General features: G+C 43.0%; 1 protein-coding gene across 1 annotated transcript in view; it reads right to left on the bottom strand.

Moving 5' to 3' along the window:
- Positions 1-16,916, bottom strand: part of LOC141072949 (chitin synthase chs-2-like) — an 88,197-nt gene that overhangs the window by 17,072 nt on the left and 54,209 nt on the right. The window contains exons 13-14 of the mRNA XM_073560233.1: positions 16,534-16,589; positions 4,144-4,208 (exon numbers count right to left, since the gene is read on the bottom strand). Of these exons, the coding sequence (XP_073416334.1) occupies positions 4,144-4,208; positions 16,534-16,589 (121 nt within the window). The remainder of the gene's footprint in view (positions 1-4,143; positions 4,209-16,533; positions 16,590-16,916) is intronic.

Here is a 16,916-nt window from a genome sequence, read left to right as displayed (position 1 = left end):
AAGTATTGAACACGTCACCAATTTTCTAAGCAAATATATTTCTAAAGGTGTTATTGACATGAAATTCTCACCAGACATCAGTAACAGCCCATCCAATCCACACAGGCAAAGAAATCAAACCATAGATGTCCATAAATTAAGCTATTTGTAATAATGAGAAGTGACACAGGAGAAAGAGAGAAAAAAAGCATTAAACACTCTTGGTGAAATGTATTTAATACTTCATACAAAAGCCTCTGTTGGTGATGACAATGTCAAGATGCTTCCTTTATGGAAAAACTAGTTACATGCATTGCTAAGGTGTGATATTGGCCCAATCTTCTACACAAACACACTGCAAATCCTGAAGGTTCCATGGGCACCTTCTACAAACGCTGAGCTTTATTTCCTTCCATAAATTTTCTGTTGGATTCAGGTCAGGTGATTGGCCGGATCATTCTAGCAGCGTTATTTCCTTTTTCTGAAACGAATTGAAAGTTTTCTTTGCTGTGTGTTTGGGATCATTGTCTTGCTGAAATGTCCACCCTCATTTCATCTTCATAATCCTGGTAGATGGCAGTGGATTTTCATCAGGAATGTCTAGATACTGTGGCAGGTTGGCTGACTTCTCGAGGTAGACATAGGCACACAGGGGTTAAAGTCTCTGCGTGATTTATTGTATCGAAAACCACAAAATGGTAACAGAAAAACAGCCTTTCTGGCTCAAAAGGAAACAAAAAGTACATAAACAGTCCTGCCCAGCACTCCTGGGTCAACACATATGGCAACTCTCTCAGGAGTGTCAGCCTAGGGCTTCCTTGCCTCTACACAACATAGATCCCAGAAAAAAACTGGCTGGACATTTCTTTCCACAGCCACACCCTTCAGGTGGAGATATGGTGAGTAGGCGTCCCGCCCATCTGACTCGCCCCCCAGAGGCCGTGGGGTACTCGGTGCCGGGCCCGCTGATTCCATTGGGAGATGTCACAGTGGCAGTGACCCGGTCCGTGGCCTCAGGCGGTCAATGTAAAAGGGGTAGAGTGATGAAGATAAAGTTATTGAGATGATTCATGACGCCACCTGTGGTTTCTGGTCAGTTTGACCAGCGCTGTAGGGTTGCTTCTCTGGGACAGATGGGTGGTGCAGCAATGATGTGGAAGCTCCCCACAGGTGGAGCTGTAGTCCCAGGGAAGTGTAGATGAGGTTGGTAAGTGGGGAGATGGTGTAAAGAAGTAGATGTAGCAGAGCTGGGTGCAAGGCGCAGGAATAAGTGGAGGACACAAGGGCTTGTAGTTCCAAGGCTTTACTCACAGTCTGTTGCGCATACAGGTGCCCACTTCAGTGCCATATCCTCCAGGTCAGGGGCTCAGCCAACTCCCAGGCAAGGTAAAGTACACCCTTCCAGCACTCCTCCAACATGTGCCTTCTCTGAACGTCTCCTCACTAGCGCTTAAACTGAAGTACTTGTAGTTGTGTATTAAACTCAAGTTCCTCCTTCTAGATGTTACTTGGAACTCCACACGTATGGCAGATAGCTGTAGCCTGCTTCGGGGACTTCCTACTCTCAGGTCCCGGCTCACATGTTGCTATTGTGCCCCGAGTCTTAAATGGGAGTAAAGTGGTGACAACTTCTATTCCTCCGGTTTCTGCTGCAGGAACATCAGTTCCCATACAACCTCGGAGACCGGACTCCGGCCATGCGCTTCAACCTTGAGGAAGGGCTCTGCTCTGACCCTAGTCCTTAGTTCTTTTCTCCTTACATTCCGTACTAATCTTTCTTCCCTCTGAAGAATCAGGGTTTCTATTGCTCTTTCTAATGACAGCAGCTCCAGGTCACTGAAGTCTGCTGCAGCACTTCCTTTCACTCCATCCCTCTCTGGGGATCTTCTCTCACCAACTGACCCTTTCCTAATCTTCTTCCCTCTCCTTGTGCAGTCTAAGCTTCACCCGCTTCCCCAGCACCCTTTGTGAACCAAAGCAGCTGACCTACAGGGTGCTCCACTATTCTAAAGTGTCTGTGCTGCGTGCAGGTGTTGGAGTGTGGTCAGGTGTCTCCACCTTACCTGGATAGTGGGGTACCACACCTCAGGAGCAGGTGCAGTACCTCGGTGGCGACTGAACCCTCAGGGGTGCCACACATCTCTCACCTACTCATCTAAAAACCCGCCCCTAACATGGCTGCTTAACTCCTTCAGCACATACCATGCTGAAAGGAAACGTATGGGCTTCTAGATCACGGAGGAAAGCAGTCTATCCCCTCACATATCGTGCCAGTGAGCCTTTCACAGTACATTTGTCCATTCATCCTTCCTTCAACTATATGATGTTTGCCAGTGCTGTATGGTGAAAAACAGCCCATTACTATGATGTTCCCACCTCCAAACTTAACTGTTGGTATGGTATTTTTGTAGTGATATGCAAAGTCTTTTGTCCTCCATACATGGTGTGTATTATGGCCTCCAAAGAGTTCAATTTTGGTCTCATCTGACCAGACTACATTCTCCCAGTATTTCACAGGCTTGTCTAAATATTGTTGCGCACACTATAATCGCCCTTGAACATGCTTTTTGTTCAGCAATGGAGTCTTGCATGGTGACTGTACATATAGTCCATGGAGATTGAGTGCATTACTTATTGTTTTCTTTGAAACAATTGTATCTGCTGATTCCAGGACTTTTAGTAACTATCCACAGGTGGTGATTCTCGTCACTCCTCTGTCTGAAATCTTTTGGGGCGCACCTTGTTGTGGCTGTTTATGGTGAAAATGATGTTCTTTCCTCTTCCAAATTATGGCCCCAACAATGCTCACTGGAAATGTCCATAGTTTAGAAGTTCTTCGGTAACCAATGCCATCAGTAGATTTTGCAACAATATTGTTGTGATGGTCTGGAGACAGCTCACTGGTTTTACCTATCATGACATGTTTCTTGTGTGGCATCTTGGTAATGAAGCACCTTTTTATAGGCCATCACATGAACCAGCTAATATTACTTTTCATTAAGTTGCAGGATTGCTAATTACTGATAGATTTCAACTGATGCAATGACTTTCCATGGCCTTTGTACCTCTCTTTATTCATGTGTTCAATTCTTTTTCCTTGTGCCATTTCCCATAATTACACATAACTTAATGTGACGCTGAGTCACTTCTCACAGACAAGCCGTGAATCAGGGAAATCAAGGAGTCTGAGGTCAAGAGCCAGCAGGGTACATCATAAACAGAGGGAAGAGACAAAGGCGCAGTCAGATCACAGTCCAGAGTCAGACTTCCAAGGTCAGAGTGCATCAAGGCAAGAGGGGTAATATGCCTAAGTCAGAGCACAAAGCCAGAGAACACACCAAACTGAGCTGTAAGCTTATGACTGTCAGCTATCAGGGACTGACAGCTTGGTAAAATAGCACGATAATTAATAATAATAGGGAACACCTGATGAAAGCTCAGCACTTTCCAGTCTCAGATTGGACTGCTGAGCTGTCAAGCAAAATATTCAGCACGTCCCTGCACTAGATTGGATGACTGAGCGGTCAATCAAAATACTGACAGCTCAGCAGGCCCCTGCAAAAGACTGAATGACTGAGCAGTCAGTCACTACATCCAAGACACAATGAGTGGTGGAATCGTGTCACTTAATTTATGGACATCTATGGTTTGATTTCTCTGCCTGTGTCGATTGGACGAGTTGTTGCCGACATTGTTGATAATTTCATGTCAATTACATCTTAAAAAATATATTTACTTAGAAAACTTGTGACGTGTTCAATATTCATTTCACCCACTGGGTAAAACAAATATGCTACCAGAGACAGTGTCTCTTTATAAGGCTAGTGATCCTGGTTGGAAGCTATTATTTTCTCTTTATTATCAATATTAACCCCTTCACGACCTATGACGTAAAAGCTCATCACTAATCCTTTGAATTTTTCATTAAACTTTGAATTTTTTTGGCCATTTTACAGTACACGATATAGTAAAGCCAATGGTGTCGTTCAAAAGTACAACTCGTCCTGCAAAAAGCGAGCCCTCACATGGCCATATTGATGGAAACATAAAAAAGTTATGGCTCTGGGAAGAAAGGGAGCAAAAAACAAATGCAAAAACGGAAAAAAACAAAGATTGTGAAGGTGTTAAGCAGCCAAAAGAAAACAGAAGTCGACCATCACTTACCTCTTCAAGTTTTTCTTCCTTTAATTCAGAGTAGCTTGTTTTGCCTTGTAACTGTGAGATCCAATCTGACCACAGAGAAGAATTGACAAATCACTTAGTAGTTTGAAAAGGATGCACAAAATACACCTAAATGCATAAGTGAGAAAAACATCTCCTTAAAAGGAACCTGTCACCAGTTTTGTGTACTAGCAGCTAAAAATATCACCTTATTCTGTGTCTGCGCTGCATTCCATAAATCCTTGTTTAACCCCTTGACTCCCCTTGTATACTCCTGAAAACCTTTTTTAATTTTTCCCCCGCTGTATGGTAATCTTTTCAGTCCTGTCCGATAGGCTTGGTTTTGAGCCTCTGTATCCCTCCCCAGCTTCTGCTTGAAATCATCCTGACATGGATAATGATCCACATCATCATGCGTCATATCGCGCCTGCGCAGAAATATCACGTTTTGCGCCTACGCAGTATGTTTAACAGAAGTGTGCATGCGCTGGCAGACATAGTCCCGGTACATGAGCCGGAAGTACGCATGCTGGCACATGACACCTCTGTTTTTCGGCTTTGCCCGCAGTTGGGCAATGCATATGGCACAAGCGCAAAACACGATATTTCCGCGCAGGCACAAGATGCAAGAGGCATCATCCACGAAGTAGGAAGGCGAGCAACAGCCCAAGGGAGGGATTAAGAGGCCGGAAACCACGCCCATCACACAGGACTGGGAAGAATACCATATAGCGTGGGCGAAATTATAATGTTTTTTCGGGAGTAAACAAAGGGAGTCAGGAGTTTATATAAGGATTTAGGGAATGCAGCGCAGACGATGAATAAGGTGATTTTTTTTAGCTGCTATGTCACAAAACTGGTGACAGGTTCCCATTAACACTCCTCAACATTGAAATTTCAACCTCACAAGTGAAAAGTCTTGTAACTAAGGAAATTACAAGATTGAGATATTTGTTAATGACATGAAAATGAACAGAAAAAGAAAGCAAAACTTTACAACCATCTAGATTTTTTCAGTATCATGTATGATCATTACTTGCTAAAATGCATAAATTTACACACATGGACTGCTATCTAGTGATAAGCTAACGTGCTCAGATAACATGTCATCCTGGCATGCTCTGGTGCTATCTGAGTATCTCGGGCATGCTCGAATAATATGTTGAAGTCCCTTTGGGTGCATGTTTTGCTGCTGTTAGATAGCCACAACACATGCCTAACAAACAGGCAATCTCCTAACAGCCACGAATCATGCAGCCACGGGAACTCAAGCATGTTATTCGAGCACACCTGCGATGCTTGGATAACACGTTATCAGAGCACGTTCGCTCATCACTACTGCTATCAATGTGGTTATTAAAGGTTGTCTGAAGAATGTTCTGTCACCCTGAATGCACTTGGACAAATCATCTAGATGCATTGCTGGCAGCTACTTTTTCAATTGCTGATCGATGACATCAAAGAAACCGGCATGTTAAGACTACACAGGCTGCTCATAGTATCACAAGCGACATTATCATCGTCTTTGAAAAAAATAGCCTGTAAATGGTAAAATGGTCTGTAAATGTACCTGGAATGAAAGCTAAAGGCAGGGGCATAAAATCCCCAATCGCAGTGGTTGCACCTGCGATGGGGCCCCTGAGCGCTTAGAGGCCCGGGCCCCAAGGCCGCCTGTCAGGGCCTCTAAGCGCTAACAACAAATTTTGCAGCATAATGTAGGGCCCAGTGTGAGAAAGCTGGGTCTCCCTCAGAGGTCATGGGTCTTCCAGCAGGACAATGACCCAAAACACACTTCAGAAAGCACTAGAAAATGGTTTGAGAGAAAGCACTGGAGACTTCTAAGGTGGCCAGCAATGAGTCCAGACCTGAATCCCATAGAACACCTGTGGAGAGATCTAAAAATGGCAGTTTGGAGAAGGCACCCTTCTAATATCAGGGACCTGGAGCAGTTTGCCAAAGAAGAATGGTCTAAAATTCCAGCAGAGCATTGTAAGAAACTCATTGATGGTTACCGGAAGCGGTTGGTCTCAGTTATTTTGGCTAAAGGTTGTGCAACCAAGTATTAGGCTGAGGGTGCCAATACTTTTGTCTGGCCCATTTTTGGAGTTTTGTGTGAAATGATCAATGTTTTGCTTTTTGCTTCATTCTCTTTTGTGTTTTTTCATTTAAGACAAATTAAATGAAGATAATAATATCAAAGAATTTGTGATTGCAATCATTTTCAGGAAGAAACTGAGTATTATCTGACAAAATTGCAGGGGTGTCAATACTTTTGGCCACAACTGTGTGGGTCCTGTGATTTCCATCATTAACCTCTTTATTCTATGGGGACTCCACTCATGGACTGATAGCATACTTTTATTTGGGAAGGTAGGATCCGGCTGTAATTAAAATTGCCATAGGTTGATGGATGGAGTGCTAGTAAGCACCTGTACCCCTTAGTAAGCACCTGCACACACCTGATTTCTGTTTGGAAGTGACGGTCAGTTTTTTGCTATTTGTATACATGGCCTCTCTGACAGAGCCCTCCACCTCTCAGCTGCAAGTGTTTTTAATTACAGCAGGATCCTACCTTCCCATATAAATGTAGACTATCATCCCATGAGAGGAGTCCCAATAGGATAGGTCTCAGAAATAAGAATTGCCTAATTGTGGCTGTCGGGTTCACATGAATTGGCCATTTTATGCACTAAATATTCTTCATTTTTCCTATTTTCTAGCGCAGTAATGCAATTCATATTTTATATATTTCATGTTTGCATGCTATAGCGCTAAAGAGTAGTACTTTATTTTGTTAGAGATATACCGGTATATAGAGATGGCTACACTTAGTAAGCACCTGTACACACCTGTTTTCTATTTGGAAGTGACGGTCAGTCTTTTGATATTTATAATCTCTATTCATCCTTTCACTTCCATCATTAACATGTACTTTATATTAGTTCTGTGATTTCCATGACTAACATGTCCAACCAGCCTGTGATTTCCATCACTAACCTGTCTATCCATCAGACATTGCCAATCACTATATAGTAGTATAGCCGTCTCAGAGTCTTTTCTAAGGGTGTGCGCTTGCACTCCCACCTATCAGATGCTGCCACAGCTCACCAGTGTCTAAAACTGCCAGTTCAGCTGCCAAGCTGTGATTGGCAGTGTCTGGGAGAAAGAACACACTGCCAGGGAAGATTGAGACGCTAGACTGCCGAGCTGTGATTGGCATTATCTGGGAAAGAGGGGTGAAAGCACACGCCCCCAGAGATGACTGAAAAAGCGACTAGTGGAGCTACAGTATAAGCAGAGATATCATTATACTGTATGTGAATATCTCTGATTGGAGCGACGCAGCATAAAATGGTTAAAAGTGGCAGAATCTGGAGAACTTAGGAATTTTTGAGCATGAGACAGGTCCTCTTTAAAGGGGAAGTTAGCCATCAGTTTTTTACCACTTCTTCAGAGAGCAGCATAATATTGAAAAAGAAACCCATATTCCAGCAATACACTGGGTGCAGAATTATTAGGCAAATGAGTATTTTGATCACATCATTCTTTTTACACATGTTGTCCTACTCCAAGCTGCATAGGCTTGAAAGCCAACTGCCAATTATGTAAATCAGGTGATTTGCATCTCTGTAATGAGGAGGGGTGTGGTCTAATGACATCAACACCCTATATAAGGTGTGCTTAATTATTAGGTAACTTCCTTTCCTTTGGAAAAATGGGTCAGAAGAGAGATTTGACGGACTCTGAAAAGTCAAAAATTGTGAGATGTCTTGCAGAGGGATGCAGCAGTCTGGAAATTGCTAAACTTTTGAAGTGTGATCACTAGTGTTGAGCTTTCCGATACCGCAAGTATCGGGTATCGGCCGATATTTGCTGTATCGGAATTCCGATACCGAGTACCGATACTTTTTTCGTATCGGATACCGGAATCGGAAGTCCAAAATGCAATGAGCCACTTTTGTGGCTCTGATTGGCTGCCGAAATGACGTCATCATGATGCGCTGTCTGTGCGCATCATGATGCGCCGTCAGTTCGGGCCTTCGGGGGGGCTGTGCCGACTGTCCCGGGGTCTGTGCCGGCCTGCCGGTGGTCTGTGCAGGCTCCGGGGGTCTGTGCCGGCCTGCCGGGGGAGCTGTGCCGGCCTGCCGGTGGTCTGTGCAGGCTCCGGTGGTCTGTGCCGGCCTGCCGGTGAGCTGTGCAGGCTCCGGGGGTCTGTGCCGGCCTGCCGGGGGAGCTGTGCCGGCCTGCCGGTGGGCTGTGCAGGCTCCGGGGGTCTGTGCCGGCCTGCCGGGGAGCTGTGCCGGCCTGCCGGTGGTCTGTGCAGGCTCCGGTGGTCTGTGCCGGCCTGCCGGGGAGCTGTGCCGGCCTGCCGGGGAGCTGTGCCGGCCTGCCGGTGGGCTGTGCAGGCTCCGGGGGTCTGTGCAGGCATCATCCGATGGGACTACAAGTCCCATCGGGCGATGCCTGCTACCATGACAGTGATTGACACATTAGCCAATGATGGGACAGTTGTAGTGCCATCATCCGGCTAATGTGTTGAATGTAAAAAAAAAAAAAAAAAAAAAAAAAATTTACATGCTACATACATGCTACATACATACTACATACATACTACATGTAACATACATACTACATGCAACATGCATACTACATACATGCAACATGCATACTACATGCAACATGCATGCTACATACATGCTACATACTACATGCATGCTACATACATGCTACATACTACATACATGCTACATACATACTACATACATACTACATGTAACATACATACTACATGCAACATGCATACTACATACATGCTACATACTACATGCATGCAACATACATGCTACATGCTACATACATGCTACATACATGCTACATACATACTACATATATACTACATGTAACATACATACTACATGCAACAAACATACTACATACATGCTACATACTACATGCATGCTACATACATGCTACATACTACATACATGCTACATACATACTACATATATACTACATGCATGCAACATACATACAACATATATACTACATGCATGCAACATACATACAACATATATACTACATGCATGCAACATGCATACTACATATATACTATATATACTACATGTAACATACATACTACATATATACTACATGCTACATACATGCTACATGCTACATACATGCTACATACTACATACATATATACTACATGCATGCAACATACATACAACATATATACTACATGCATACTACATATATACTATATATACTACATGCATACTACATATATACTATATATACTACATGTAACATACATACTACATATATACTTCATGCTACATACATGCAACATACATACTACATACATGCTACATACATACTACATACATAATACATATATACTACATGCATGCAACCTGCATACAACATATATACTACATGCATGCAACATGCATACTACATATATACTATATATACTACATGTAACATACATACTACATGCTACATACATGCAACATACACACTACATACATGCTACATACATACACACTACATGCTACATACATGCAACATACATACATGCTACATACTACATACATGCTACATACCACATGCATGCAACATGCATACTACATATATACTGCATATAAACTACATGCATGCAACATACATATATACTACATACAATACATACATATAGACATACAGTACATATAACATAGAGTACATACTCACCGTCACTTGTCACTTTGATCCCCGAAGCCATTGTCCCCTTGAGGGATAAATATCAAAATAAAAAAACACCAATATACTTACCCCGATCCGCAGAAGTCCACGAGGGTCCCACGTCGATCTTGCGTGGAGAACAGCAGCATCAGCTGATGCTACCGTTCTCTACCAGCTCCAGGAATACAATGACGGAAGGTAGGTATCCTTCCGCACTGTATTCCTCCACCACTTTAAAAAAAAAACCAGTCCCTAGTCTCACTTTATGCCATTGCGCATCAATGGCATAAAGTGAGACTAGGGACTTTTTTTTTTACAGTGGTGGAGGAATACAGTGCGGAAGGATACCTACCTTCCGTCATTGTATTCCTGGAGCTGGTAGAGAACGGTAGCATCAGCTGATGCTGCTGTTCTCCACGCAAGATCGACGTGGGACCCTCGTGGACTTCTGCGGATCGGGGTAAGTATATTGGTGTTTTTTTATTTTGATATTTATTCCACAAGGGGACAATGGCTTCGGGGATCAAAGTGACAAGTGACGGTGAGTATGTACTCTATGTTATATGTACTGTATGTCTATATGTATGTATTGTATGTAGTATATATGTATGTTGCATGCATGTAGTATATATGCAGTATATATGCAGTATGCATGTTGCATGCATGTGGTATGTAGCATGTATGTAGTATGTATGTAGCATGTAGTATATATGTAGTATGTATGTTACATGTAGTATATATAGTATATATGTAGTATGCATGTAGTATATATGTTGTATGTATGTTGCATGCATGTAGTATATATGTATTATGTATGTAGTATGTAGCATGTATGTAGTATGTATGTAGCATGTATGTAGCATGTAGTATATATGTAGTATGTATGTTACATGTAGTATATATAGTATATATGTAGTATGCATGTAGTATATATGTTGTATGTATGTTGCATGCATGTAGTATATATGTATTATGTATGTAGTATGTATGTAGCATGTATGTAGTATGTAGCATGTATGTAGCATGTAGTATATATGTAGTATGTTACATGTAGTATATATAGTATATATGTAGTATGCATGTAGTATATATGTTGTATGTATGTTGTATATATGTATTATGTATGTAGCATGTAGCATGTATGTAGTATGTATGTTGCATGTATGTAGCATGTAGTATATATGTAGTATGTATGTTGCATGTAGTATATATAGTATATATGTAGTATGCATGTAGTATATATGTTGTATGTATGTTGCATGCATGTAGTATATATGTATTATGTATGTAGTATGTAGCATGTATGTAGTATGTATGTAGCATGTATGTAGCATGTAGTATATATGTAGTATGTATGTTACATGTAGTATATATAGTACAGTATATATGTAGTATGCATGTTGCATGCATGTAGTATATATGTTGTATGTATGTTGCATGCATGTAGTATATATGTTGTATGTATGTTGCATGCATGTAGTATATATGTATTATGTATGTAGTATGCATGTAGTATGTAGCATGTATGTAGTATGCATGTTGCATGTAGTATGTATGTTACATGTATGTATGTAGTATGTATGTAGTATGTATGTAGCATGTATGTAGCATGTATGTAGCATGTAAATTTTTTTTTTTTTTTTTACATTCAACACATTAGCCGGATGATGGGACTACAACTGTCCCATCATTGGCTAATGTGTCAATCACTGTCATGGTAGCAGGCATCGCCCGATGGGACTTGTAGTCCCATCGTACGATGCCTTCACAGACCCCCGGAGCCTGCACAGCCCACCGGCAGGCCGGCACAGACCACCGGAGCCTGCACAGCACACCGGCAGGCCGGCACAGCCCCCCGGCAGGCCGGCACAGACCACCGGAGCCTGCACAGCCCACCGGCAGGCCGGCACAGCCCCCCGGCAGGCCGGCACAGACCACCGGAGCCTGCACAGACCACCGGCAGGCCGGCACAGCCCCCCCGGCAGGCTGGCACAGACCACCGGAGCCTGCACAGCCCACCGGCAGGCCGGCACAGCTCCCCCGGCAGGCCGGCACAGACCACCGGAGCCTGCACAGACCACCGGCAGGCCTGCACAGACCACCGGAGCCTGCACAGACCCCCCGGCAGGCCGGCACAGCCCCCCGAAAGGCCCGTACAGACCCCAGAGAGGCTGTACAAGGCAAAAATAGGGTTTTTCCTATTCCGATACCGGAAGTCCCATAGACTTGAATGGGACTTCCGGTATCGGAATCGGCGATACCCGATATTTTTTTTAGATCGGCCGATACCATCCGATACGATACTTTTAAGTATCGGACGGTATCGCTCAACACTAGTGATCACCGAACAATCAAGCGTTTCATGGCAAATAGCCGACAGGGTCGCAAGAAGTGTGTTGATAAAAAAGGCGCAAAATAACTGCCCACGAATTGAGGAAAATCAAGCGTGAAGCTGCCAAGATGCCATTTGCCACCAGTTTTGCCATATTTCAGAGCTGCAACGTTACTGGAGTATCAAAAAGCTCAAGGTGTGCCATACTCAGGGACATGGCCAAGGTAAGGAAGGCTGAAAAACGACCACCTTTCAACAAGAAACATAAGATAAAACATCAATACTGGGCCAAGAAATATGTAAAGACTGATTTTTCTAAGGTTTTATGGACTGATGAAATGAGAGCGACTCTTGATTGGCCAGATGGATGGGCCCAAGGCTGTATCAGTAAAGGGCAGAGAGCTCCACTCCGACTCAGATGCCAGCAAGGTGGAGGTGGGGTACTGGTATGGGCTGGTATCTTCAAAGATGAACTTGTGGGACCTTTTCGGGTTGAGGATGGAGTGAAGCTCAACTCCCAGACCTACTGGCAGTTTCTGGAAGACACCTTCTTCAAGCAGTGGTACAGGAAGAAGTCGGTATCATTCAAGAAAAACATGATTTTCATGCAGGACAAAGCTCCATCACATGCATCCAAATACTCCACAGCGTGGCTGGCCAGTAAAGGTCTAAAAGAAGATAAAATAATGACATGGCCCCCTTGTTCACCTGATCTGAACCCCATAGAGAACCTGTGGTCCCTCATAAAATGTGAGATCTACAGGGAGTGAAAACAGTACACCTCTCCGAACAGTGTCAGGGAAGCTGTGGTGGCTGCGGCACGCAATGTTGATCGTAAACAGATCAAGCAACTGACAGAATCTATGGATGGAAGGCTTTTGAGTGTCATGGTAAAGAAAGGTGGCTATATTGGTCACTGATTTTTTTTGTCTTGTTTTTGAATGTCAGAAATGTTTATTTCTAAATTCTGTGTTGCTCTATTGGTTTACCTGGTGAAAATAAACAAGTGAGATGGGTATATATTTGGTTTTTATTAAGTTGCCTAATAATTCTGCACTGTAATAGTTGCCTGCACAAACAGATATCCTCCTAAGATAGCCAAATTTAAAAAAAAAACCCACTCCAACTTCCAAAAATATTAAGCTTTGATATCTATGAGTCTTTTGGGTTGATTGAGAACATAGTTGTTATTCAATAATAAAAAGAATCCTCTCAAATACAACTTGCCTAATAATTCTGCACATGGTGTATATTACTTAGTTTACTGGATTCAGCAATGATATCAGAAAAATTCTACATCATTTATAATTGGAGGTATTTGCTAATATTATTACACCTACTACATATTGGGATATGATCTTCCAGATGGGAATAACCTCTTCCTTAATACAGGCCGAGTGCAGACCCTGATCTTATTGACCTTAGATCAGATGGCAAATTAAAAACAAACCCTACCTATTTATATAATTGCCTTGTAATGTTTTCATTTCCTGTTCTGTCCAGATGTCACCGTATCCCAGAATTCCAAGTGGAGGAAGTTCACTGACTGCCATATTGGGACACCCAAGTGATGGGTGTCTCAATATAGAAACTGCTGCTGGTACCAACCTATTGCTCGGTACCACCAACGGAACACCGTCATACCAGACACACACACACACTATACGCCATACGCACCACACACACATACACACACACACTCTCTCTATATGTCGTGCGCACCACACACACTCACACACTAACATACACTCACACACAAACACACTCATACACACTCACACACTCACTCTCACACACTCACATTGTCACACACAAACTCACACACTTACACACACACAAACTCACACTCACACACACTCACACTCATTCACACTCACACTCATACACACTCACACACAAATTCACACTGATACACACTCACACACTCATACACTCACACACTCACACACTCACGCAGCCTCTTGCGCGGTACCACCGTGCAGGTGCAGTGAATCATTCAGCTGATCCCAGCGGCAGATGCACGACGTGTCTACAGGCAGAAGAAGTCAGTCACAGTAAAGGGGTTTTCCCATGAACAAAAGTTAATTTTAAAAATTATCTGTGTCTGACCGTGTACAGAGCATACCACATTTCCTGGGCAGGGGAGGAAGCAAAAGACAATACTGACATTACAGCAGGGGATCACAGAGGATTCATTTTGTGAGGTAAATTATTTCACTGACTGTTTTAAACAATATTTTACCTCACAAAATGTATCCTCTGTGATATCCTGCTGTAATGTCAGTATTGTCTTTTGCTTCCTCCCCTGCCCAGGAGCTGTGGTATGTTCTATACATGGTCAGACACAGAGATGAGAGAGATAGAGCACAGGGGGGAGACAGCTCAAATGGAACAGCACATGAGGGGAGAACACAGCACAGGAAGGAAAGACACAGCAGACAAGGGGGAAGCACATGGGGTAGGCAGGTCAAAGAAGAGAGCACAGATGGGAGAAGTCAGCACATGGGGAAAGAGAGAGTGGATAGGTGGGTGAGCACATGGGGGGAGAGATTCTCATCGCTGCAAAGCCTGCCCCCATCATGACATTACCACCCTCCCGATGCAATAGCATTGGGCCTCCATCTAGTAATAAATAATGATCTAGACCAGACTCAGAACAGAATACTGAGGGTATGTGCACATGATATCGTTAAAACACTGGCACAACTACTGAGATTTTCCTAGGCTAAGCCACTTCAGGCAAGAGTCAGATGTATTTTTCCTGAAACTGCATCACTGGCTGCAGGGCTGCCACCAGGAATTTTGGGGCCTCATACAGGCAAAATTTTCGGGGGTCCTTGAGACTCCACCCTTTGCTCCACCCTAGCTCCGCCTCCAACGTTCCTTAGTCCCACTGCCCACTTATAGAAAAGCTCCACATCTACACCACGCCCTCACCAATCACACATTATCAGTTCCCATCTAACAGCATATCACATACATAGGCAGCAGCTTTTGTTTTGGCTAAAAGATTTTTTTAAGTTGCTACCACAACTAGGTAGCCTCTTTTGGCCAGGCATTACTCTACTCTAACCTATTTAAATATTTGTTAAAATATCAAATACTCTTTTTAGGTATATTTTTATTTATGTTTCTTTAAGGGAATGTGTCACATACAATTTTTTAAAATGAGCAATAATACCATGTACAAGGGACAAATACTGTCACACCATGACCAGACCACATATTACCACCACATAGTGACCGAATAATACCACATACAAAGGACAAATACTGCCACACCATGGCCGTAAAACATATTACCACCATGCAGTGACTTATAATTCCACATACAAGGGACATATACCCCCACACCATGGACGTACCACATGTCACGGTCACGTGTGTCTGGACGCAGCGAGTACCGCAAGGCGAACCCATATGACACACATGACCCTGGATACACCGCCTCCAGTGGGGCGAATTTAAATAATTAACACGTGCAGCTGGATACACCGCCTCCAACTGGCGAATTTAGACATTACACGTATATACAAGGCTGGAAACCCTGCCTCCAGTAAGGCGAATTTAAACAATAAGGGAAACCTGGGAAACATTAACAATGGTGGGCCCTGCGATAGGGAATAGGGAAATGGAGACCTCCTGAGCTCCCCTGAGCCAGTGTCCATGCACTCCTAACGTTCCTTATGCCGGTTCCGCACCGGGCGCGCAACAGGAACCTAAAAACCCTAGCTCGCCCTGACCTAAACCCTCACTAGGGAATTGGTCGGTGCGGAAACTAATCCCACCACTGCACTAAAACACACATGAGGAAAGATGACAAAACAGGGGAAACACCACTTAGCTTTGCTCTGTTGCATACGCTCCTAGCAACAGAGCCCACCACCTGCGTGCATCTTCAAAACAATCAAGACAAACCCTCAAAATAAGTACAAATTGCATAAATTAGTACAAACCCCTGGTATCTCACCAGAAAAGCCAACTCTTCTCTGTCGACTTTGCTGCTCCATTTTCTAGCCTACTCACATTTGGGATTTTTGCACATTGTAGTTTCAACTCATTATGTATTGCAATTCAAGGAAAAACTGCAACAAAAATGCAATGTGCAATAAATCTCGGCCGGTGCCACCATCTTTGCTTTGACATAGCACACTCAGTGGTAGCCAACTCTTGCTTCGTGCTTGCCTTGGGTGGCTTTTCATTTACTTTTAATTTTTTCACACAATTGCATGATTATTACTTTTCCTGAATAAAAACTGCTGGTTAATACGTTGTTTCAATGGAAATAAAGCTTATTATTATCACTACTTATGTAGCTTACAATGCAGACTTACCTTCCTCATGTTTCACTTGGTTTTCTTTAATTTGACATTCATTTTCATAAAGTTCCCTGCAGACAAGAAAAAAGATATACAGACAATGTAATAGCCTAACCATGCTTTAATTAGAGATAATCACTATTTGTTTGTTTTTTGCTCTAATAAAGTGAAGCTCCACATAAAGGCGATGTCCTCAACTGGACAACCCTTTCTTATCAGCTCCACTGCCCATCATAAAATAAAAGAAAAACTGCACAGGAGCCATTCCTAAAATCACTGTATTGCAGTAATATGCAGTTTTTTAAATTTTATAATGGACAAAGAAATTGTGAAGGAATTGTCCAGTATTCAACAACTTCTTTAAGCAGTTTGAGCATTGTGTTATCATAAAAAATACC

This window comes from Dendrobates tinctorius, unplaced genomic scaffold, assembly GCF_039654945.1.
Source record: "Dendrobates tinctorius isolate UK_male_01 unplaced genomic scaffold, ASM3965494v1 ptg000293l, whole genome shotgun sequence".
NCBI lineage: Eukaryota > Metazoa > Chordata > Amphibia > Anura > Dendrobatidae > Dendrobates > Dendrobates tinctorius.
This window is presented reverse-complemented; position numbering and strand designations above follow the sequence as displayed.